This window comes from Choloepus didactylus, chromosome 2 (genome assembly GCF_015220235.1).
Source record: "Choloepus didactylus isolate mChoDid1 chromosome 2, mChoDid1.pri, whole genome shotgun sequence".
Classification (NCBI taxonomy): Eukaryota; Metazoa; Chordata; class Mammalia; order Pilosa; family Megalonychidae; genus Choloepus; species Choloepus didactylus.
In genome coordinates, this window is record NC_051308.1 from 229,140,607 (window position 1) to 229,166,740 (window position 26,134).

The 26,134-nt window shown below is 50.2% G+C and overlaps 1 protein-coding gene across 2 annotated transcripts in view; it reads left to right on the forward strand.

Annotated features, from left to right (window-relative positions):
* The window catches only part of ECE1 (endothelin converting enzyme 1), a 115,363-nt gene that overhangs the window by 58,810 nt on the left and 30,419 nt on the right, over positions 1 to 26,134 (forward strand). For both annotated transcript variants that reach the window (XM_037828260.1, XM_037828259.1), the window contains exons 4-8: positions 1,832 to 2,044; positions 13,101 to 13,222; positions 15,387 to 15,533; positions 17,146 to 17,211; positions 18,268 to 18,459. In XM_037828260.1, coding sequence (XP_037684188.1) covers positions 1,832 to 2,044; positions 13,101 to 13,222; positions 15,387 to 15,533; positions 17,146 to 17,211; positions 18,268 to 18,459 — 740 coding nt within the window. The remainder of the gene's footprint in view (positions 1 to 1,831; positions 2,045 to 13,100; positions 13,223 to 15,386; positions 15,534 to 17,145; positions 17,212 to 18,267; positions 18,460 to 26,134) is intronic.

Consider the following 26,134-nt stretch of genomic DNA (forward strand, 5'->3'; position numbering starts at 1 on the left):
GCCCGCTAAAGGTGGAGGTCGCTGGTTAGGAATGGGCTGGCTGCTGTTTACTGAGCCTCTGCTGTCGTCTCATCCCAGCCACCCTGTGAAGTTGGTCCTAATGTTTGTTCTAATTTCTAGACAGAGAAACTGAGATGCAGAGGTGAGGTCCCATGCCCAAGGCCCCTCAGCCAGGAAGCAGAAAGCTGGGATTCAAACCTGGGTCTGTGAGCCTCCAAAGGTCTCCCCGGCCTCACTGCCTCCCTGTGCAGTGGGGAAACCGAGCTCGTCTGTCAGGACACGCCAGCCCTTGGCTTGACCAGCAAAGAGGTGGCAGGGAGAAGCAGAAAGAACGCAGCCTTGGGGTTGGCAGTCTCCCACTCAACCCGAGCCCCGACTCAGGTTACTGTCTCTGAGCCTCAGCTTCCTTTTGTATAAACGGCATGTCACACCTGTATCTGGTGTCTGATTGAATGGGATCACAAATGTGTGTGAAGTGCCTGGCATGGGGGCATTGAGTGGAGAGCCCCTGTCATCCCCTGTTGTCACCAGCCTGGCTCATGTCAGATCAACAGACAAGTGATTTGGCTGCGTCTGTGTTCTGAGCTGCAAGCATGGATCTTCAGCCTCCATTTCCCGCAGAGTCAGATTGGCCTTGCCGCCTCTGCCTGGGCCACCCCTGAAGCTACCCAGGTTTGGGTCCTCCACTAGAACCCCCGACCAAGGGTCCTAGGTGCCTTCTCTTGGGCCATCCCTCACTGCCCCTGCCCAATGTCCTATAAGAACCAGCACGGAGGAAGCTGCCTTCTCTGCCCATTTGTGTTTGGGGGCCACTTGTAGGATTTGGCAGCCCTCTCCAAGCCCACCTTAGGCTTGTCCCTGAGAAGCGGGGTGGTCCTGGCTCCTGGCAGTGTGGGCCAGCCATCGCTGAGAGGGCTGCTTCCAGGCCTGTGGCAGCGCTCAGAAAGTACCCCGGCCAGCCCGTAGGGGTAGGGACACGGCTAGTGGGAAGAGGGCTGGGTTCAAATCCCAGGTTAGACGTTGAACAAGTTCCTTAGCTGCCCCCCCCCCGCCTCAGTTTCTTCTTAATGACCTTAAACAAAATGGTTTCTTAAGGTTGTTTCATTTTTGTTTTTTTTTTGAGAATTTTATGTAGTAACTCCCTAGCCTTTCATGCAGAGGGAATAATTTTTATAGTTCCATTCTCCTTTTCCTAGTAGTCTTTTCTTCTCTCTAAGCCCTGACACCATATTGCCTGTCTCACCCATTCGGCAGGTAGGAAATACTCTTTCTGTTTGAGGAGCAAAGGACAGACATTCGCATACTGTTGACTTTCTTATACAAGGTTGTATCCCCAACTCAATTATTAGCTCTTGAAGGAAAGGACTGTGCCTTTTGTATTCCCCCCGCATCACATTATACACACACACACACACACACACACACACACACACACACACATGCACACACACAACTCAGCAAAGAACCTGAAGATACTCAGTTATTTTGTTGAATAAATGAATGCATGAATGAGTGAATAAATTTGTTGAGCATCAGAGGCATAAAAGGAAAACAGTGAATACCTGTGGAAGAAACACTTCGTTTCTGGGTACTTTTTTAAAACCATAGAAAAGATTTTAAGACAAGTAAGCAGAAGTCTTATTTTACAAGCCAGGAGATCGTGGATCTAGTGAAATGATTTCTCTTAGGGGTCTACTGATCATCTAGTTCCAGGTCCACTGAGTCAGGGCCGGGGTGGGGGATATCATCCCGGGACCCCAGGCCGGCCACCCTGCGCTCCCCCAGCCTCTCCCTGCCTGCCCTCACTGGCCTCTTATTCCTGCCCCCGCAGGGGACCCCCCGGTGTGCCTGAGCGAGGCCTGCATCTCGGTCACCAGTTCCATCTTGAGCTCAATGGACCCCACAGCAGACCCCTGCCAGGACTTCTTCACCTATGCCTGTGGCGGCTGGATCAAGGCCAACCCCGTGCCTGATGGCCACTCGCGCTGGGGGACCTTCAGCAACCTCTGGGAGCACAATCAGGCCATCATCAAGTACCTCCTCGGTGAGCACAAGGGCAGGGGGACTGATGAACGGGCCGCAGGGGGGCGGGGGGCTGTCAGCCACGCCACCCAACCAGGCTCAGTAAAAGGATGAGCTTAGCAGAACAGGGAGGCTGAGCTTTGGAAGAGGTGGTACCGGGTTAGAATTTCTGCCTTGTCCTTGTATGATCCTCATTTCTTCATCTATAAAACAGAACTAATTACACCCAAACTGCAGAGTTTTGAGACCTGGAGAGCATACATGTGAGGCAATACCATGGCATGCGGCACATAGTAGGTGTATAAGAACTGGTGGCTGTGGTCTCTACTTCCGTGACTTCAAGCTGCAGCTTAGCATCGACTGCGTTTTGAGTTATAAGCCTAAAGAATCATGGCTGGGTGTCCTGGGTCAGACTTTAAGGTTGTGATCTGATAAGAGTTACGACAGCAGCTCCTGGGGAGCTAGTCGGGGAAGGCAACAAGCTGGTCCTTGGCCTGGTGGTATGAAGGTTCCTATGATAAGCTATCTATCCAAAGTTTTTCTCTTTGCCCCTTGTTAGACCTTTGGCACCTCTTGTTGGGTTCAGCATTGGTGGTTTTCCCCTTAGATCCGTCTGGCTTGTTTGCAGATTTACCCATAATTAATGTTTGTTGAATCAAGAGCAGCTCAGATGGGGCCCCTCAGTGTATTATCACAGCGCCCTGTGCTGTAACATGTGGAGGGCTTGGCTTGAACCCCTCGGCAGCCCGGACCTTCACCCTCATCCTCTGGCCCACGCCCCATCCCAGGAGAGGCTGGTCATGAACAGCCAGACAGTTAATCCACCAATGACGTAACTGAGATTTGGCAAATCCTTGTTGGATTGGGTTTTCACAAAACCCTCAAGATTCTCAAAAGTAGGTAAAACAGAAGACACCTAAAAGGGGTCAGATCTTCCCAAAGGGGCAAAAGCCTTCCTATGAAACAGGACAAGATAATTTGACAGTTAGGAATTTAAGGCAACTGTGTTTTTTAGATGAAAGTGGAAGACTAACCCTTAGGTGAAAGGTTAAGGAGACCTTTCCTTTCTTTCCCACCCCAACCCCAGGAGGTGTGGCTGCTGCTGGGTGAAGCACACCCACCTTTTCTCTTTGGCCCCAGCAGCTCCTGCAGCAGCAATAGCCTCCTCTTATCTCCCAGGGAATTGGAGCAGGGTGGTGTCTGGGGCTGAGAGTGAAGGAACTTTGTATCAGAAACAGGAAAGCCCCAGCCTGAAATGTCTCCCTACCTGCTTTAAGCTACAAGAGGTGCTGCTCTGGTTTGCTAATGCTGCCGTTATGCAAAATACCGGAAACAGATTGGCTGTTATAAAGGGGGTTTAATTGGTCACAAAGTTATAGTTCTAAGGCCATAAAGTGTCTAAACAAAGGATCAGCAATAGGGCACCTTCACTGAAGGACACTGATGGCGTCCGGAACACCTCTGTCAGCACGCGGCTGGCATCTGCTCTGGGGTTCTGGTTTCAAAATGGCTTTCTCACAGGACATTTCTCTCTAGGCATCTGGGGTGTTCTCTTGGTTTCTCCCAGGCAAATTCTGGACTAGCAAATGTATACTTTCAATGGCCATCTCCAAAATTTCTCTCTCAACTGCTCTGTAAAATGTCCCTCTCAGCTGCTCTGAGGTCCTTCTGTTTGTGAGCTCTTTTATAGGACTCCAGTGATTAAATCAAGACCCACCCTGAATGGGCGGGGTCCACATCTCCATAGAAATCATCCAATCAAATGTTTCACGCACAATTGATTGAGTCACATCTCCATGGAAACACTCAATCAAAGGATTCCAACCTAATCAACACTAATACACGTCTGCTCCCACCAGGTTGCATTAAAGACCATGGCATTTTGGGGGAAATAATACATCCAAACTGGCACAGGTGCCTTTGAAAGGGGACTGTTCTGGTTTGCTAATGCTGCCATTATGTAAAATACCAGAAATGGATTGGCTTTTATAAAGGGGATTTGTTAAGTTACACATTTACAGTTCTAGGGCCATGAAAGTGTCCAAACTAAGGCATAAACAAGAGGATACCTTCACTGAAGAAAGGCCAATGGCATCCGGTACACCTCTCTCGGCTTGGAAGGCTCGTGGCTGGCATCTGCTGGTCCTTTGCTCCTGGGTTGTGTTTCAAAATGGCTTTCTCCAAAGTCTCTGGGCTTCTGTCTCTCTTAGCTTCTCTCTCTCAGCGCCTGTGCCTCCAAGCTTGTTCTTCCAGTGTGTTTCTCTCTAAGCATCTGAGGGTTCTCCGCTAGCTTCTCCAGGGCAAACTCTGTGCTTCATCTCTTAGCTTAGCATCTCCAAATGTCTTTCTGTCTGCATCTCCAAGTGTCTGGGTTGGTGTCAGCTCTTACCTTCTCCTGGGGGTAAACTCTGGATTACATATTTTAATTTCTCTCCAAAATGTCTCTCTCGGTTTCTCTGAGCTCCTCTCTGTGAGCTCTCTTAAAGGATTCCAGTGAACTAATCAAGACCCACCCTGATTGGGTGGGGTAACACCTCCATGGAAATGAACTACTTGAAAGATCTCACCTACAGTCAGGTGGGTCACATCTCCATGGAAACAATCTAATCAAAAGGTACCACCCCAAGCAAAAGACTAATAAGTTTGCCCCCACAAGATTGCATTAAAAAACATGGCTTTTGTGGGGGTCATAATAGATTCAAACCAGCGGAAGGGCACAGCCTTTCATTTCAGAACTGGAAGCTTAGAAGGCAAATATGTCTGCAGTTACAAGATTGGAACTCAGGGATGTCCCTTGCCCAGTGGCCAGAGACACAGCTGGGGACTTGGGAGGGACTATCAACCAAAGCAGGAAATAGTCCAGGTAACATAACAAGATGGTCTAGAGCCCTTGCTTCAGAATTACCACTCCTTGGATTTAAATCTTGGCTGTGCTACTTACTGGCTGTGTGATCTTGAGTCAGTTACATAACCTCTCTGGACTTGTTTTTTCCCATCAGTAAAATGGGAACCATGTCTCCTCCTTAGAGTTATGAGAATTATACAAGAAAATAGATTTAAAGTGTTTTGCACAGGCCTGGCAGGTCGTGGTGGTTGCTGTTTATGTTGATGTTACTGTAGTGATTCACCCCTACATTTTGCATTTTACAGTTTTCAGAGCTCTTTTGTAGATGTCATCCCATTTGATCTGGTAGGGAAGGTATTGTTCACCCAATTTAATAGATGAGAAAACCAAGGCCCACAGAAGTTAGATGTTCTGCCAAGATGGGCTAGTAGGTGGCAGAGCTGAGACTTGCCTGATTCCTGCCCTGTGTCCTTTCCCCTGTCCCACCACCCCCTCCTTAAGGTGCAAGGGCCTGAGACAGCTCCCTACCCTCCCTGCTGGAGAGAGCCTGGCAGAGCGCAGAGAGCACTAAGGTCAGAAGGAAGGAGGAGCAAGACGACCGTGGTTGTGGGCCTGCTCTGTGCTTGCACAGTCCCGGGCACTTTTACCCAAGGCCCCCTTGAGCCCCACCACAGCCCCGGGGCTTAGGAATCATTCTCCCCACTTTATAGATGAGCAAACTGAGGCTCAGAGAAGTTCAGTAACTTTGCCAAGGGCACCCTACCACTCAGAGTGGAGAAGGGGGCTCCCCGAGAGGGAGCAGGAGAAGAAAGGCGACGAGCTCTTCACTTCTCGGTCAGGCCTGGAACTGGCCCTTGGGTATTGGGAGCAGGCCCATGGGTCCTGACCTGCTGGTTCTGGGACTAGTTCTTATCCGGAGGACCTTGGGCTGGGCCGGGGTGTGGTGGCAGGGCTCGGGGGAGTGGGCGTCGGTCCTGGGCCCTGGCCTTACGTTTCACCCTGTCTCTGAGGGTCAGGTTGTGGGCGGGGAGCTGTGCTGAGCGGGGCCCAGAACAGCCAGAACCACGTGTTCAAGCCCCTGACCCGGGGCCAGGGCCTGGAGGTATCAGGAGGCCGTGGCCTGCCAGTTCGGCTGCTTCTCAGCCGGGTGGCCTTGAAAAGTGACCTGGCTTCTTTCCAGTTTAGTTTCCTGATCTGTAAAATGGGGATGGTGATGCCACCTATTGCGTAAGGTTTCTGCAAGTATCCAGTCACCCGTGGTGGCTCAGAGGGCTTTGCACAGAGCCTGGCCTATGGGAATGTTCAGAAAATCGTGGCTGCCTTCCTTCCTGATGGGGGGAGGTTGGCTCCAGCCCAGAACCCCCTCCTCCCCACAACAGACTGTGTGGCCGCATGTAGGCCACCCTGCCTCTCGGGACCTCCACTCTTCACCTATAAAGGGGGCTCTCACTTGGAGCATTGGTTGGGATGTTCTAAGGATTAATTGTGTGATAAATGAAAAGAGCAATCACTGCTTATTATGAATATTTCATTTCTGATAGAAACACCAATGTGGGATCAGGGAAGGAGATCCAGGGTGTATTTATGACATGCTGGGCTTTTTGACTACTGTCATTTCACGTAATCCTCGTGGTAAACCCGTGGAGGAGGCTGTGTGTGCCCACCTTACGGATGAGACTCAAAGGCAGAGCCCCAGCCCCAGGTCACCAAGCTAAGAAATGGTAGAGCTGGTACATGCCCAGGGCTGCGGGGCCTCGAAGGCTGCCTCTTTCTCTACTGACGCCACGGAGCCAGACTCACCGCCTGGAGCCCCCGGGTGACGCTTCGTGGGAGGAGAGCAGCAGAGGAGTGCGGTTTGCCAGCCTCCTTTCCCGGTGGTGCTTGGCTGGGCTCTCCAAGTCAGGCGGGAGCTGGTCCCCAGACCCAATGACGTCACACTGACCAGGAGCTTCCCCAGAAGGCACATCCCGGGGTCCCCACCCCCAGGCTCACCTTGGAAACTAGTCTGGAAATGACCCTCACCTGTGTGTCCTGAGGTTTTGATACTAGAAACCCCTAAGGGGTGGGAGACAGAAGGTAGGAGTATGAGCCAGTGTGTTCTTGGGCTTAAGGCCGGGCTGTTTTCAGCTTCCCCAAGTCAAAGGGATCAGCCAACAGGCCCCGGAGGGAGCGGGAGCTGAGGGGCCTGGGATAGCCAGGGCAGTGCACAGGCTCCCCAGGACAACTGCAGGCAGGCAGAGGAGAAGGGGCATTCAGACCACGGGTGAGGAGTGTGCCCGCTGGCCAAGATGGACAGCTGTCTCCATCAGCGTGCTGTGTGACCTGGGGCAAGCCACTCCTGTCTCTGGATGGTGACTCTTCATACACCCTAGCCCCATCAGGGGAAACCCAGGCACGTCTGTAGCAGGTGGGCTGAACTAGGCCAGGTAGCACCTGGGTGTGTCCTTGCAGCCAGTTGGCTGGAGGGGGGTGACCTCAGCTGCGAGAGACACAGCTGCATCATCCCCATGCTCTGCCTCGCACCCCGGGTGCCAGCTTGGGCTGTCCTCCTAGGCTTTAGGGAGAGAAGAGTGTGGCCTCACTTCATTGGGGAAAAGCCCTGGGGCCGCACCCCATCTGCCCTTAGACTTGACCTCTCCTTAGGCTTTCCAGCTGCTGTGCTTTCAGCTCAGACTGTCCCCCTGTCTGGAGTGCCCACCCCAGCCCCTCCCAAGCCTTCAAGACTTAGCTCAAACCTGCTTCCTCTATTATGCCTCCTGAGATGCTGAATCAGTTTGTGTGATTCTGTCAAATTTACTTTACCATTCTTTACATTCCAGGATGAATGCAGGTTGGTTGTAACAGAACAAGCAACACAGAGTTCATAAAGAAAAGACAAGTGGCCTCCCCTCCTTCTACCCCCCCGACACCCGTCTCCTGGAGCAAAACAGAAAAAATCATTCCAATAGTATTAAATCTGACTGTGTCAGTGATTTGGCAATTAATCATGTCAACCCATGGCATCTCTTGTATTTTTATTTTGACTGTTTTCCCAGTCTTTACTGTCTAATCCCTCGTGCAGTTTGGGAGCCTCCTGTGCACAGGATCTGCCTCTTAAACGCTCTCTGCCCATCTGGCGTCCCCCTGCAGTGTGCTGTGCTTTGGTGTGTGGTTAAGTGGGTTGGTTGATGGATTGAGTCAAGGGTGGGAGGGGGTGTCCGGGGCTTCTTAGGGAGCGGCTGGGCTGAGTGGGCTCCACCACAGGGTCCTGAGCCAACCTGTCAGAAATCACTTAGGCCGCCGTCCTGGCCTCTGCCACTTATTGTGTGACTTGGACAAGTTACCTGACTTCCTGCCTGTATAAGTCAGGTGGATACTAGTGACACCCACTCACTGGGATTGTTAGGAAAGACGCACACACACAGCCGCACCCACACTCTGGGGAGGCTTAAGGATGGCCGGGTTCAAATTCCAGCTGCGCCGCTTGTTAGCACTGCCTCCCCAGGTGAGGTGCTTCACCTCCCTGGACCGCGTTTTCCTTCTCCGTGAAACGGGATGAGAATGTGCACCGCAGTGAGCTGGTCAGAGGCCCGGCCTGCAGTCACGCCAGTAACTGGCGATGGTGTGTCCTTAGGTTTGTTCTTCTGCTGAAAGAGGCGCCTCCCTTATCGGCGCCCCTTCTCCTCCCACAGGATGGGGCTCCGGAGGCCTGTGAGTGTCGGCACTGAGTCCGTGATTTATCTAAAACAAACACTGGCCCCACCCGGGTGTGGAGTTCGGGGCTCTGTCTGCTGGGGCGTGATGTGGGAGAGGGCCTTCCAGTGAAAACTCCCAGAAGAGGCAGCGGGCCGATTAAGTGATGTGCTGTTTTTCCTCTCGGGGACTTTGGGCAAGTGACTGAGGAAGCTTCTGGAACTCAGGGACTCCAGAAGGAAGCACCAGAAGTTGGGAGCCCTGCTGGCTGGCCCTGGGCTGTCAAACCGCTTGCATCCGCTGCTGCCCTAGAGGTGCCTGTTACTCAGTGCTCCGTCCCAGGAGCCGCCCTGTTGGCCACTGCTTCCTTCTTGCCTGCTCCCACGGAACCTTCATTCATTTATTCACTCAGCAGTCGTACACTGTGCACTTGTTGAGTGCCAGACATGCCTGGTGTCGGGGATTGTGTAAGGAATAACGTTGCCCTTCCGCGTGGAGCCTACCTTCCGGTAGGGAGACAGACAGACAGGTCAACGAGGAACTATGGACTGTGCTAGTGGGGACTGAGGGTTCTGATGAAAATCCAGGAGGGGCCGGAGCTGTCAGGAAGGGGGTGGGCTCCCTGGGAGGTGACATTTGAGCAGAAAGTAGAATTAAGGAGAGAACAGACCATGTGGATATGAGGGGAGGAGAGTTCCAGGCAGGAGGAGCAGTGAGCACAGTGGCCCAGGGGCAAGTGAGTTTGGCTGGGGAGTTGCAAGGCCCCGGAGGTGAGGGGGGCACAAGCAGGAGAGGAGGAGACAAGGCTGAGACGTGGCAGGGTCGATTGTCCAGGGCAGCGTTTCTCAACCTTTTATCATTCTCACCCCCAAGGAGCCTTTTTTCCCCCAATTGTTCCCTCCCCTCAACCATAACATTTTAATACCAAAGATATACCATGTATCTCTTTATGTACTATATATATATCTCTGTGCTTAATACATAAAAAGAGTATGATGTCTTGGCCCCCCCAAGAACCAATTTCCTCCTGCCTGGGGCGATATTACCCCTCCCAAGAATGCACAATGCAGGACCAGATGGGCAATTTTAAGGAATTTGTATTCTCTAGTGCCTCTTTGAATGGAAGACCGTTCAAGGCAACAACTTGATAAACACTCAGGCCTGGGTTCTTCTCGAATGTCTGATGGAATCTCAAACTTAAACTGTCTAAAACCAAACCGCTCACCCTCCTGCCCAGACCTGTCCCCCATCTCCAGCCTTCCACATCTCAAGGAATGGCAACCCCTCACTCAGGCCCAGGAAACTGGAATGGCAACCCCTCACTCAGGCCCAGGAAACTTGGTGTCCTCTTTTTCTTGCTCTCCATCTGCTTCTTGCCACCTTCTCAGCTGCTACCCCAGCCCCCAGCCCCCATCTTTCCTCCGCTGGTCTATTGCAGTCCCCTCTCCCTGGACAACTTGCTTCCACGCTTGTCTCTCTGGAGCCGGCAGTGCAGTAGGTGCCATGATGGAGGTGTGAGGATGTGCTGTGGCGGTCCCCATGGGTTCCCTGAACCATTGGAGGGGAAAGAGCCGTGTAAGGGGAGCGTGACCTTCCACCAGGACCCCAGCCCCATCCAGCTTCCTCAGTGGGAACCCAGCGAGACTCATGCAGTGGGGCTGTAGGCACTCACTCCTGTCCGGGTCCACACGTCCTGTCCCTTCCTGCCCTACCTGCCTCAGTTCCTCCCTGTGCAAGTGTCCAGTAGGCACCTGGCCCGTCACCCCTTCGTGTCCTTCCTCGTGCAAAGCAGATTGTGAGGCCTACTGTGTGCCTGCCCAGTGCTGGTTCTGGGGATACAAGGACGAGTAGCACATGGAATAGTGGGCGGGGCACACAGCCCCACTACTTGGCCTTCAGCCAGAGCCTCATACACGGCTTCCCCAGGCTGGCTTCCCTGGCTCCCCTGTACCCCTCATCCTCTCTCCAGGCTTCCCGGACTTGCCCTTCGTAGCTTTCGCCCCAGTGTGTAACTGGATACTCTTGCGATTATTTTATTGCTGTCTGCCCCTGCCCGTTGGGCTGCAAGCCTAATGAGGGCAGGGCTGGGTCTGTCTTGCCAGCTGCATCTCCACACCCGCAGCAGCAGCCGCTATCTAATTGGAACAAAATAAACATTTGCTGGGAAACGAGTGAACATGATACCCAGGTTGTTGGAGCTCAGAGGAGGGAAGTTTGAACTCTGCCAGACGCAGGCAAGGGGGAGGCCCAGCTTGAAAGGCGAGGCTGAGTTCCCTCTCCCTCCCTCCCTCCCTCCCGGGGATGTGCCAGTGCTTGTTTACAGGTATCAGGAGAAGGGGGGGCTATGGCCGGCCTCGAAATTGGCACAGACAGGCTGTTCCTCTGGAGGCCTTTCTTTGGGTCTCTTATCTCGGGGGCCTTGGACGCTGGAGAAGGCCATGCCAGGCCTCTCATGGGCTGGAGCAGAGTGTGCCTCCCCCAGCACCGGCCCTGGGATTTCAAGTTCATGGCCAGACCCAGATGTGGATGGGGAGACGCTGCTTCCAGGGCCTGGCCAGCAGGGGCGATTCCCGTGCTTTTCCTTCTGGGAGCCCAGCTGCTGAGAGGTGTTGCCGTAGAAACGAGGCCTGTGTGGCCTGGTTTTTTCGGGGATTGTGGTTCTCTCCCGTCTTGGGCAAGGAATTGTGTCTTTCTCTTGCCGCGCTGACGGGGCCTGGGGATGCACAGGGGTCTCTAGGACGTAGCCAGCACTGTGGCTGCAGCCTCCAGCTCTGTGTGTCCCCTCCACAGCCCCTTCTCACTCAGGAACCCTGACCTCTGGTCCTCTCTCTTCCTGTCCCTTTCTCCCTTCAGCGTAGCCCCAGGCTGCCCCCGGCCCTCTTCAGGGATGCAGCCCTCCTTCAGCAAGACCTGGGTTGGTGTTCTCTAACCAGGGGGAACAGTGGTGCCATTTAGGCTGAGAACTGGGGGACAGGAGCAAGGGCTGGGAGGGCTGACTGGTCAGGGAATGCCTTGGACCTTTGCACCAAGTGGCTGCACCAAATGTCTTTCTTTTCTCTAAACAAGTGCCCTTTCATGCTTCCTTGCTTTTCCTCATACTGTTCCCCATCCCCCCACCCTCACTTCTCTCTGGTGAACAACTTCTCATCTTTAAGAATCAGCTCAGATAAAGCGTCCTCTCCCCAGCCCGCCAGAGGTAGTGGCTTTTCTCTGGCTTCCAGTCATTTGCACTAATCAAAGCCCTGAGTCTTTGTGTGTCTGTGCCCACCGTGAGGTGCACACTCTTGGGGGACAAGGAGTGGGTCTCCCTTATGTCTGTAGAATGTTTTCCCAGCCCAGAACCCAGCACTCAGTAGGTACTCAGTGTTGAGGGTCTTCACGAAGAAACATCTCACCTGGAGCATGAGAGAGGCTTCATGGGAAAGACAGCCTCTGGGACAGGCCTGGGGGCTGAGTAGGATTTTTATGGTGAGGTTTCCCATGATGCATTTACTTGTTTATCTTTATCCTTGCACTGGAGGTGCAGCACCCTGGGAACTGGGTCTTGCACGGTGCCTGGCACTGAGTGAGCCTCCACTATCTCTTTGGTGGGTGAATGGATACCGTTCTGCAAGAAAAGTCTTTGTGGAGGAGGTTCGGTTTGGAGGAGTCTTTGAAGGAAGCAAAGGAAGGGGTTCCTGGTCTGGGAGAAATGAATGTGAGGTGAGGAAAAGTAGGCAAAGCAGAGGCGTTCCCCAGGGAGGGAGCAAGTGGGACACTGAATTGAGGGGGTCTGGGAGCCTGGCATGGTCTGGAGCTGGGCTCCGGGGCAGCTCAGGCACAGGAGCCCCGGCACACAGTAGGTCCTTTGAGGACCAGAAGCACAGGAAGCAGTCACCTCCCCAGGCTTGCGCATCTAGAGGCACGTTGCCTTCAGCAGTGTCCAGGCCAGGGCCGTGAGGACAGGCAGAAGGGGAACAGAGGCTCCTGGGTCCACTGTGGGGTCTGCAAAGCCCCAAGGATTAAGATGCTACTGGCCAGAGTGGGGAAGGGAAATGGAAAATGGCCCTGGGAGTTACCTGCAAGTTTGCTAACATGTCCATCTCCTCTGAGGAGGAAGAAGAAAATAAATTCAGAATGAATGAGGCCTTTAAATCTTCTGTCCAACTCCAGTCCTTATCCAAGGAAGGTCACCTGGGATCTGCAAACCAAGACAGTCTGTGTCTCTGTACCGGGCAGGGGGTGTTGGTGCCACACTTTGGCTGGCAAGGGAAGCAGACCATCCTGCAGCTGGGGGAACCGATTTGCCAGACCAGGGACACACCTGCAAGCCTGCCTGATGGGCAGAGACATGGTGTGCTCTTAGGTGCAATGAGCTAAAATCAGGGAGCACCTCAGGTTCACCAGGCTCTGGGGACATTCGTGTCCCCACTGTGACTGGGTTGCACACCACTGCCGCCAAGCAGGGACCATAGGTGTTTTTCTAGCTGAGTAAATTGAGGCTTCGAGAAGAAGGACTCACCCAGGGCCAGCCAGTGAGCAGATGGGGGAGTGTTGCAAACTCCACTGTCTCTTGTTCCAGAGAACTCCACGGCCAGCGCGAGCGAGGCAGAGAGGAAGGCCCAGGTCTACTACCAAGCGTGTATGAACGAGACCAGGATCGAGGAGCTCAGGGCCAAGCCCCTGATGGAGCTGATTGAGAAGGTGAGTCCCCTTGAGCCCACCTCAGCCTTCCCGGGCCCTGGCCACCTGCCTGCCCCTCCAGCGCCCGCCTGGAGCCCAGTCACACCTCCAGCCGCCACTCCCACTGGGCACAGGCTCTGGCTGTCTGCTGATGTGTGTGTTGGGTTGTTCGTGTGCGTGCGCTTGTGCTTGTGTGTCTCTGGGTTGAAATGACTGTGTGTGTATTTGTGTGGGGACCTGTGCCAGCATCTGTTGTGGGTGTCTGTCATATGCCTGTGTGTCTGCCTGTGCATCTGTGTGTGGGACAGGGGCCATATTTGTGTGTTGCTGCTGCCTTTTCTTTAAAGAGTGTGTTTGTGAATGTGGAGGGGTGTGGGCGCATGGTCCAGAAAGACAGACGGAGCCGTGGACCAGGACCACCCGCCCCACAGCGGGGTCCCTACTGACCCCTTTCGAGCAGGGAAAGGGGTCTATCTTCCAGATGGATGCCGAGGGGGGTTGCCGGGCATGGACAGCGGGGTGGCCGTGGGTGTTTTCTGGCTGCCCAGCGCTCCCTCGCGGGCCCTCCCTCGCCTGGCTTGGGGACACACCTGCACAGGGGTCAGCAGCCGAGGGCGCTGGGGACTCGACCAATCCCTCCTCTCTGGTGCATAGCCCAGGTGCCAGCATGGCAGAGGAGGGGTGATGGTGTGTGCCAAGGCAGAGGGAGGACCCAGAAGACTTTAAAATCCCAAATCTCAGACAAACCAAAGTAGACCAAAGCTTGTCAATCTTTTTTTTTTTTTAATATGGAGGTTTTTTTTCCATAGGCCCAATTGAATTTGTTTTTTAACAGCTTTATTGAGATCTAATTCACATATCGTATAATCCACCCATTTAAAATATACAATCTAGTGGTTTTTAATATAGTCACAGATATGTACAGCCATCACCACAGTCAATTCCAGAACACTGTCATCATTCCAAAAAGAAACCTTATACCCTTTAGCCACCTGGAATCCACAGTCCAAGCAACCACTAATCTACTTTCAATTTTTATAGATTTTTCAACTTTTATAGATTACCCTGTTAGCACATTTTTTATTTTGGTATAATATATAAAACATAAAAACTTGCCATTTTAACCATTTCTAGGTATAATTCAGAGAAGCATTACTTCCTTTCACAGTGTTGTGCTACCATCACCATGATTTCCAAAATTTTCCAAAACAGAAACTTTACCCATTCAGCAATAGCTCCCCATTCCCCTGCACACCTCCCAACCCCGATAACCTCTAATCTTTTTGTCTCTATGAATTTGCTTTTTCTAGATATTTCATATAAGTGGAATTGTACAATATTTGTGCTCATTTGGCTCATTTCACTTAACATGTTTACAAGGTTAATCTGTGTTGCTGTGTGGATCAGGACTTCGTTCTGTTTTGTTGCAGAACACTGTCCCATTGTTTGGATAGAACACATTTTGTTTATCTGTTCATCTATTGATGTACACTTGGGTTGTTTCCACCTTCTGGCTATTGTGAATGATGATGCTATGAACATTGGGGTACAAGTATCTGTTTGAGTCTGAAAAATATACCTAGGAGTGGAATTGCCAGCTCCTTTGATAATTCTATGTTTAACTTTTTGAGGAACTGCCGAACTGTTTTCCACATCAGGTGCACCATTTAACGTTCCTACCAGCAATGCACAGGAGCTTGAATTTCTCTGTGTTTTCTGTTTGTTTTTTTTTAAATAATAGCCATCCTAGAGAATATGAAACGGTATCTCATTTTTGCTTTTAATTTTCATTTCCCTGAATTTACGTTTTAATAGGCATTACATTCACATGGTTCACTATTCAAAAATTAGCCAGTATACGGGGAAATGTCTCCTTCCCATCCCCATCCTCAGCCACCCAGGGAGCGGCCAACACATGGATTCCTGGTTCTCTTGGCTAGGATAAGGCTCTGCTCTCCATCCATGGATCTCTGACTCATGGTCAGAAGCCCCTAATGAAGACCACCCTGTTCATTTACTCTTGAGACTCCCAAAACCCAGAGGGGTCAGAGGACTGACTGGTCCAGGGTAGCAGACCATGTCAGGTGCAGAATTGGAATTTGCACTTAGGGTCTCCAGAATGGTGCTTTTTTCCAAGGTCTCCCCACAACCTCATAAACTCCCCATTACCTCTCCCTCCTCACAGCTTGGGGGCTGGAACATCACAGGTCCCTGGGACAAGGACAACTTCCAGGACACCCTGCAGGTGGTCACCTCCCACTACCGTACCTCACCCTTCTTTTCCGTCTATGTCAGCGCCGACTCCAAGAACTCCAACAGCAACGTGATCCAGGTGAGTCGGCTGGAGCCTGAACCGGGGAAGGCACAGCCCCATGGCTGGTTTTTCTTGTTTTTGTTTTTGTTTTTGTTTTATCATGGCCCATTTTTTTTTTACTGTTAAACCTTCATCTCTTCTTCTTTTTTTTTTTTATCATCATTTTATTGAGATATATTCACATACCACGCAGTCATACAAAACAAATCGTACTTTCGATTGTTTACAGTACCATCACATAGCTGTACATTCATCACCTAAATCAATCCCTGACACCTTCATTAGCACACACCCAAAAATAACAAGAATAATAATTAAAGTGAAAAAGAGCAATTGAAGCAAAAAAGAACACTGGGTACCTTTGTCTGTTTGTTTCCTTCCCCTATTTTTCTACTCATCCATCCATAAACTAGACAAAGTGGAGTGTGGTCCTTATGGCTTTCCCAATCCCATTGTCACCCCTCATAAGCTACATTTTTATACAACTGTCTTCGAGATTCATGGGTTCTGGGTTGTAGTTTGATAGTTTCAGGTATCCACCACCAGCTACCCCAATTCTTTAGAACCTAAAAAGGGTTGTCTAAAGTGTGCGTAAGAGTGCCCTCCAGAGTGACTTCTCGGCTCGTTTTGGAATCTCTCTGTCATGGCCCATTTTGAGTTTAGCAAATGCCAGGTCGAGAGAGGCTGGTCCTGGGCAGCAGGCTTCTGGGTTTCTGAGCTTGGGTTGTTTCTGGAGGCCCCAAACATGAGATTTTTACAGCCAAGGGGTTATAAAAGTGGCTACAGACAGACAATTCTGAGTCAGGCTGCTGTCCCAGGGAGAATGGGATCACTGCAGCAGCAGATGAGTCCCTGGGGTTCAGGAGTAGACCCCAGGAGTGACATCAACTCCCGGGCACGACTGGAGGCACCTCCTGGTCCCTGCCTTCCTCAGCTTCTGGCCTTTGTGGCTCTGCTTGGCATGCTTTTAAGTCCATCTCTTCCTGCCAGAGGCTGCTCTATTCTGAAGATCAACACACCCAGGGGGGCTCAGCATGGGTCTGCCCCACCCTCAGGAGCAGATGCACGAAATCCAAGGTGGGGGTCATGAAAGCTGAGCTCCCAGCCCATCTCTGCCACTCACTGTGTGACCTTGGCAAGTTCCTCAACCTCTCTTTCCAATGAGCTATAACAGCACCTACCCTTTGGCCATAAGGCTCAAATAGTAGCTACCAGAATTGACACCACCATCCGCCCCCCAGCACTCACAAACGGTTACTAGCACTGACCCCTTGGATCCTCATTCCAGCCCTAAGGGTTAGGTTTTATTTCCCGTTATTCAGATGAGGAAGCCCAGGGTCAGAGAGGTTAAGTCACTTAACCAAGGTCCGCCACACCGTCTAGGATATGTTTAATGAAATAGAGGTGCAGAAAGGTAGCTCCGTCCAGCCCTTCGGAAGGGCCTGGAATCCCTGCAGCAGAAATGCAGCCCCAAATGTGTCTGTGCCATCCCCGGGTGGGCCCATGCTTCTGCTGGGGCCTGGGCTTATCTTTTGGTGCCATGTGCCAGCCAGTCCCCATGGCGGGCGGAGGCTGCACAGTGTGTGTGTGCACTCCAGGGATGCCCTCTCACTCCTGCCTCTCCCTCCAGGTGGACCAGTCTGGCTTGGGCTTACCCTCAAGAGACTACTACCTGAACAAAACCGAAAATGAGAAGGTGGGTATGCCTGTCAGAGAGTGGCTCCCTGACTCCCCCCCCCGCCACGAGGTTTCACCCCCTTGGTGTCCAATCCCTCCACACCCAAGGGGGTCCTTGATGCCAGAGGAGCACAGAGGTGTCGCTTTCCTGAAGGGTGGCAGGCAGTCCCTGGTAGGGGCCCCCCAGGCTGGCTGTATCACATTCAGGCCCATGGCAAGAGCAGGCAACAGATGTCATTTGTCCCTCTTCTAGAGAGAGGTGGCAATGATGGCCACCACCATTTGGGGGTGTAGGCCTTTCATTGGCATCCCCTCTAACCTTCCCAATAACCCTGCAGACATGTCACTTCTCTGAGCTTCAAGTACCTCACCTGACAAGTGGGTATTATTTTTACTTGCCTTCTGTGAGGAGGGAATAAGGCTCAGAGACACCAAGCGACCTGCCCAAAGGCACACAGCCAGTAAGATGTGGGGCTGTGATTCAGATACAGACCCACTGACTCCAGAGCCCGCCTCCCTCCCCTGCTTGCCTCTCACAGTGCCCCCAGGGAGCCTGCCTGAGGCTCGCCCAGCTCTGCCTTGTCATTCCACCCACTTGTTTTGCTCCAACATCTGCTAAATGCCTTATGCTGGGGAAGTGGTGGGCAGCACTAACCACCAAATTTAATGTATAATTACAAACTGTGATAAGCAAAGGGTCATCTGAGAAAGTTCAACACGGGGACCTAATTTAGAGCCAGAGACACGGTAACGGAGGGGGGTTCAGAAAAGGTGCCTTCCGAGAACTGAAAGATGGCCATATTGGTGGCTTTCCTGTGACAAGTGTGAGCCAGGATGGCATAGACCAGCCTGCATGGAGACCATTGGGGCTTTCTCCTGAGGGCTGTGGGGAGCCCGGGAAGAGGTGGAGTGCCACAGTCATTCTCTGAGCCACGTCTCCAGGCGGGCTTCCTCGGTGAAGCCCCCAGCCTCCCTCTCTGCCCGGGCGGCAGCTGCCCTGCCCCACCCTGCCCTCCCCTTGTCCCGTGGACAGCAGGTGGCGGCCACTGACAGTTGGGGGTGCCGGGTCCCCCAGGTGCTGACCGGTTACCTGAACTACATGGTCCAGCTGGGGAAGCTGTTGGGCGGGGGCGATGAGGACGCCATCCGGCCCCAGATGCAGCAGGTCCTGGACTTTGAGACGGCGCTGGCCAACATCACCATCCCCCAGGAGAAGCGCCGGGACGAGGAGCTCATCTACCACAAGGTGACAGCGGCCGAGCTGCAGGTAACCTGAGCTCTAGCTGGCACGGAGGCTGCAATGGCCACGGGGTCCCAGGACGTAGGGCGCCGGCAGCAGCTCTATAAAGTAGGGATGGCTCTTATCCCAGTTCACAGATGGGCCATCTGAGACTCAAGGGCACACAGCTAGTCAGTGACTCTAAAGCCAGTCTCTTCCCCTACACCAAACTGCTTTTCTGTAGCCTAGATTGTCCCTAGGAAAACTCTACGTTCATAATAGGAGCTCTCGATGAGCAATTTCCAGTCTCTCAAGCACCAAGCACATTGAGCCTGTTTATTAAGTAAACACTTAATAAATGTGAGGTGTGGATTCTGTCATCACCTCCCCTTTTCTAAGCCAGGAGGCTAAGTGACATGTCAAGGCCTCGAGGCTCCTAAGTGGCAGAGAAATTGGGAACTGGACTCAGGCTCGGCTCCCTGACGTCTGTGCTCTTAACCACCTCCCTTGGCACCATCCCAGAGGTGTTGCTGGCAGTCAGAACTGTGGAACTTTCTGTAACTGGGATTACTCCATCCTTGGGCTCGTTCCACCCAAGGCAGTGAGTGGGTTTGGCTCTCCGAGTAGCTGATGTCCCTTTGAGGTCAGCATCTGCCACCGGCTGCCCCTGGTGGCTGTGTGGGATTTGGGACACAAGTTGTTGACTGCCTGCCAGTTCCTTCTTCACTGGGTGTTGGTCGCTGGCCTTATCCTGGTCCCAGGGGTCCTGGAGGAATTAGCAGGCGTGGCCTCGCCCTCCGGGATCTCCCTATCTCCTGCCATCACCCAGAAATGCTTGGCTAGGCCTCGCTTCTGCGCCGGGGAGGAGGCCTAGGCCACTTATGTGCTGGGCCTCCACCAAAAAGGTCTTCATTCCTCTCTGCTTTATGACCAGCCAGTTCTGCCCATCCTTGAGAAAGTGGCTCTTCTCCTGCCTCTATCAGAGAGATCCCTCCCCTTTTTCCTCCCCCTGTTTCTCCATCTGACAAGTGTATATGGGGCCACCTTGGGGGGTACAGTTGAAAGACCCAGATCCTGTGCTTCCAGGCTTAGTGGGGGACACCAACCAGAAAACAATCCCATCTCGCTGCTAAGTGCTTTGGATTAAAAAAAAAAAAAGGCAGGGCATTGGAAGTCAACATTTGGGAGGGGTCTCGGAAGGTGTGCCTAATGGATGGGTGGGCGTTAGCCAGGCAGACTGGGCGCCCCAGGTGGAGGTACAGCCCATGCAAAGGCCTGGCCTGAGAGCAAGAGAGCCTGGCTTCCTGCTGCTGCCCTGGGGGCCCCCAGAGAAGTCGGCCTCGGGGTGAGTGGTGCTGAGCGGTTGTTATGGAGATACAGCCTGTGTTGGGTACCATCTGGCACTGTTTTTCTGCTCTGAGGCCAGGAGGTCAAGGGAGATGCCATTTGTGCAGGAGTAATTCATTTGCTGTCCACTTCTCAGCCCAGGTGGGGCCCCGGCAGCCCCTCAGCTGCCCACGGTGGCTGTGATGCCATCTGTCTGTCCCAGAAATGGCAGGGAAGGCAAGTTGCACTGAGCACATTGGCCCAATGTGGCCGCCAGGTTCTACCCCCAGGCGTCCTGTCACCATTGCTCTTGTCTGTTCTTCCAAGCAAGAAAGGAAAGACCTTCATTCCCTTGCAACTGCACAGCCGCCAGGGTGGGAGGATGTTAGCAGAGGCAGCAGCCTGGAGTTGTACGAGCACTGGGCTTGGAGTCAGGAGAATGCTCCAGCCCAGCTCTGCCCCAAGTTGTGTTACCTTGGTCAAGTCACATAACCTGCCTCTGGCCCTTGGTTTCCTTCCTTGTAGAATGGAGATTTGCTCATTCATTTACTTAATAAATACCCGCTATATGGCAGGACACAGAGACGAATGAGATGCAGCCCCTGCTTTTGTTAAGTCACACAGTCCTTTGACAACACATTGAAAACTATGGAAAGTCTCACAGAAGAAATAGGCATAAACAAATAGAAAAAATAATGCCTAACCTTTAAAGAAGTCCCTGCTGCCTGGTGTCCTGGCTTGTCCATTGAGTTGCAAGAGAATAAGATGAGGCAAAGGATGAGATACCTGTTTTGTAAACTGACATGTTCAATACAAACATAATTTGCTATTATAATTCTTTTTATCCCTTTGCTATTGGCAATGTCAGCCCAGGTCCTTGGCTCTAAATTAATTTGAATCATTCTGCCATGGGACAGAGAATGCCTGATATTCCCTTGTACCTGGAAGTTTGGTTTTCTTCCACCACTCCAAGTGACTCCAGGCTCTAGCCTTCACGGTGTGATTCCAGGCTAGCCCTGCCAGGGTGCTGAGTGGTTCTAGGCTAGCCTCTGGTGGGGCTGAATTCAAAGCCGTGAATCACACATTGCTCGGTTGCTTCTCTAGAGCCTGAGGACCCTCCCATTCCTTTCTAGGACCATCCACACCAAGCCATTTGGGAATAAGCCCCATCCTCTGTCCCCATTTCTCCACCTGAGATAAAGCCCAAAGCATCCTTCTTTTTCCCGCTTTAAGCCTTAGGCTTTCAAACCTGCTTGAATTGGTTGATGAGTGACCAGCAGTGCTTTTTGGCTACAGATGTGGAAAATAGAGCTCATTGGTGTGAGTCGCTGGTGGAATGTTCTAGTCAACTGAAACGGCAGTCTCCCCATTGCCCATGGAGAGGGACTGGGGTACATGTGTTTAAGTTAGGAGTTTACTAAAGCAATAAAGATTGAAAATGTGAAAATCCTGGTGCTCAGTGTACATCTCCTTATCTCAGAGTTGTGGGGATTTATCTGCAGAGGACACCTGCTCTCCCCAAGGGAAGGCGCTTGCGTTCAGTTTCTGATACCTGGACCTTGATAGGCGCGTGCCAGCCACCTGCAGTGTATAAAGCTCTTAATTGTGTAAACAATGACATTTTGTAAATGTATTGATTTTCCCAGGGATCTTCACCAGCAGGTCTTGCAGCCAGGTGACTCTAATCATGGTGCCCTATTTAAAGATTTCATGTGCCCATTTCCAAATTTTGCAGGCGCTGAAATTTTAAGGAGTAGCCACAGAGATTACCTGCCTGAAGGTGTCCTGCCAGGAAGAACTGGAGAGGACAAGATGGGGAGAAAGGCCAGTCAGCTTTATTGAGCAAGCTGCCCCCTGCAAGGCCCAGAAAATGGCCAACTCTGGGAGGGGATGGGCTCTGGGGGGTTGTAATCCTCATTTTAGAGAGAGGATAGAAAGCGGCTCAAGCTCCCAGAGCTGGTTCTTGGTGGGGACTCCGGTCCAGGGCTTCCCACTTGAGGGCCGGGGCTCTCCCCAGCACTTTGGTTGAGTTGCCCATCCGGCAGGGATGTGCCGGAACCCACAGCCCCTCAGTCCACCGGCTCCTGAGTCCACTGTGCACACCCCTTCCCAACTCTGTGTCAGGCATCACGTGAGTAGTTTGCAGTCAGCCGTGGTGGGAATACTTCCCCACAAATGCTGCAAATCAGGGCTTCCCCGCACCCCTACCCCCAGATCACCCCACTGCCTGCGGAAGCCGCCCTCCTCTCAGGCTCGTCTTGTCCTTTGAGGTCCGTGTTCCCCAGCAGCTGAACTGCCTTTGTAAACCTACACTGGTTAACTCAGGACCCCGAGTTACTTCAGGGCACTCACCCTTGCTCACCTGCCAGTTCAGCATCTGTTAAGTGGGGGCGTTTAGGGCTGCCTCCCTCACTGAGACATCATAGGTATTTACCCACAGGCTATTTGATCTGTCTTCCGTTATTGATTGATCTTTCCATGTGAAGGCCACTTCATTAACTTGTCTTGCATTTTGCCCTTTTTCAAGGCACTTTTTTGAACTTTTTATTTTGAAACACTTTCTAACTTATAGGACAGTTACAAAAATAATTCAGAGAACTCCAACATGCCCCTACTCCCCACCCCATGCCCAGATCCACCAGTTTTAGCATTTTGTCACATTTTCAGTATCTATCTATTATTCAATCCATTTTCTGAACATTTGCATGTAGGTTGTGTTTATCGTAGTCCTTGAACACTTGATACTGCTGTATACATTCCCTGACAGCAAGGATATTCACTTATGAAGCCACCTCAAGTGCAGTTAATCAAGTTCAAGAAATTTAACATTGTTATATTTTTCATGTCCCAATAATGTCTTTTTGAGCCTTTTCTCCTCCCTTGTTAGGGATGACATTACATTTAATTGTCACTGTCTTTGTAGTTGCTCTTTCTTTCCCTTTTTAATTGTGGAAACATATATACAAATAAACTTTCCCATCTCATCCACTCTCAATCATACCATGCAGTGGGATTACTCATATTTACAGTGTTGCACTATGCTCACCACTTTCCATTACCAAAACTTTCCAATCTCCCCAAACAGAAACCCTACACCCATTGTGCATTAACTTCTGCGGCAATGTGAGCTCTAGTTTCTGTTTCTATCAGCTTCCGTATTCTCCAATGTTTTCTTTGTAGTTAACATGAGGTTTATATATAATATACTAAATCTATAGCAATCTCATTTGCTTAAATACCAACTTAATTTGATATACATAAACTAGTGTTCCTATCTCACCTTTATGTAGTTCTTTCAGAAATTGCATGTTTATACATTATGAATCTGAAACCACTGATTCCTTGTTATATTTTATGCATTTGCCTTTTAGATCCTATAGGACATAAAAAGTGGAGTTACAAACCAAAAATACAAAAGTACTGATATTTATATTTACCCATGTTGTTACCCTCACCAGAGATTGCTGTTTCTTTGTGCGGTTTCGATCCATTGTCTATTGTCCTTTCCTTTCAACTGAGGAACTTCCTTTAGCATCTCTTGTAGGTAGGTCTAATAGTGACAAACTGCCTCAGCTTTTGTTGTCTCTCCCTCATTTTTTTTTTTCATTTTATTTTGAAATAAATTCAAAGTTGCAAAAACAATACAAACCCCGTACACAGAACTCCAGCATTCTCTGACCCCCCTCCCCTGATACCCCGATCCACTAACTTTTTTTTTTTTTTTTTCACAGATTAACTTTTTAATCAAATGACATTTATGGAAAAGATAATTTGACATATATAGTTATATCTATTTCATTATTGTATTTAATAAAGAATAGAAACATAATACGTAATACCTATAAGTGACTTCAGGTACTTTTATTTATATACAGTTCATGTAAAATCTAAAATTTTCTCTTATAGTTTGCTGGTTCTCTGGTGACTTGCCTGTAATATTCTTAAATAGCTATAATTTACCGTTTTATCAGCACTTATTAATCCTCACTATTAACATCATGATCAACCACTTAAGCACGTAAACTTTAATATCATCCACTTACAGCCACATTGTGGAGATATTGTGGGTTCAGTTCCAGACCACCACAATAAAGCAAGTATCACAACAAAACATGTCACACAATTTTTTTTTGGTTTCCCAGTGCATATAAAAGTAATGTTTACACTATACTGTAGTCTATTAGGTGTGCAACAGCATTATGTCTAAAAAAAGAATGTACATACTATAATTTCAAAGTATTTTATTGCTAAAAGTTGCCAATGATCATCTGTATCTGAGCCTTCAGCAAGCTGTAATCTTTTTGCTGTTGAACTTTGACCCATTGTTGATGGCTGCTGATTGATCAGGGTGATAGTTGCTGAAAGTTGGGTGGCTTTGGCAATTTCTTAAAATCAGGCAATAATGAAGTTTGCCACATCAACTGACTCTTCCTTTCATGAAAGATTTCTCCTTAGCATGTGCTGCTGTTTGATAGCATTTTTTTTATCTTCATTTCATTGAGATATATTCACATACCACGCAGTCATACAAAACAAATCGTACTTTCGATTGTTCACAGTACCATTACATAGTTGTACATTCATCACCCAAATCAATCCCTGACACCTTCATTAGCACACACACAAAAATAACAAGAATAATAATTAGAGTGAAAAAGAGCAATTGAAGTAAAAAAGAACACTGGGTACCTTTGTCTGTTTGTTTCCTTCCCCTATTTTTCTACTCATCCATCCATAAACTAGACAAAGTGGAGTGTGGTCCTTATGGCTTTCCCAATCCCATTGTCACCCCTCATAAGCTACATTTTTATACAACTGTCTTCAAGATTCATGGGTTCTGGGTTGTAGTTTGATAGTTTCAGGTATCCACCACTAGCTACCCCAATTCTTTAGAACCTAAAAAGGGTTGTCTAAAGTGTGCGTAAGAGTGCCCACCAGAGTGACCTCTTGGCTCCTTTTGGAATCTCTCTGCTACTGAAGCTTATTTCCTTTCACATCCCTCTTTTGGTCAAGAAGATGTTCTCCGTCCCACGATGCCAGGTCTACATTCTTCCCCGGGAGTCATATTCCACATTGCCAGGGAGATTCACTCCCCTGGGTGTCTGATCCCACGTAGGGGGGAGGGCAGTGATTTCACCTTTCAAGTTGGCTTAGCCAGAGAGAGAGGGCCACATCTGAGCAACAAAGAGGCACTCGGGAGGAGGCTCTTAGGCACAACCATAGGGAGGCCTAGCCTCTCCTCTGCAGCAACCGTCTTCCAAAGGGTAAAACCTGTGGTAGAGAGCCCAACCCATCAAACCACCAGTCCCCTATGTCTGTGGTCATGTTAGCAACCATGGAGGTGGGGTAGGCGAATACCCCTGCATTCTCCACAGGCTCCTCAAGGGGGCACTACATCTTTTTTTTCCTTGTTTTTTTTTTTTTTTTTTTAACTTTCCCTTCTTTTTTAAATCAACTGTATGAAAAAAAGTTAAAAAGAAAACAAACATACAATAAAAGAACATTTCAAAGAGACCATAACAAGGGAGTAAGAAAAAGACAACTAACCTAAGATAACTGCTTAACTTCCAACATGTTCCTACTTTACCCCAAGAAAGTTACCTAATATAGCAACATTTCTGTGAGCTTGTTCCATCAGAAATTAACAGACCATAGTCATTCCTGGGCATCCCCAGAACGTTAAATAGCTTATCTGTTCTTCTTGGATTATTGTTCCCCCTTCCTTAATTGCTCTCTATTGCTAGTTCCCCTACATTCTACATTATAAACCATTTGTTTTACATTTTTCAAAGTTCACATTAGTGGTAGCATATAATATTTCTCTTTTTGTGCCTGGCTTATTTCGCTCAGCATTATGTCTTCAAGGTTCATCCATGTTGTCATATGTTTCACGAGATCGTTCCTTCTTACTGCCGCGTACTATTCCATCGTGTGTATATACCACATTTTATTTATCCACTCATCTGTTGAAGGACATTTGGGTTGTTTCCATCTCTTGGCAATTGTGAATAATGCTGCTATGAACATTGGCGTGCAGATATCTGTTCGTGTCACTGCTTTCCCATCTTCCGGGTATATACCGAGACGTGCAATCGCTGGATCGAATGGTAACTCTATATCTAGTTTTCTAAGGAACTGTCAGACTGACTTCCAGAGTGGCTGAACCATTATACAGTCCCACCAACAATGAATAAGAGTTCCAATTTCTCCACATCCCCTCCAGCATTTGTAGTTTCCTGTTTGTTTAATGGCAGCCATTCTAACCGGTGTTAGATGGTATCTCATTGTGGTCTTAATTTGCATCTCTCTAATAGCTAGTGAAGCTGAACATTTTTTCATGTGTTTCTTGGCCATTTGTATTTCCTCTTCAGAGAACTGTCTTTTCATATCTTTTGCC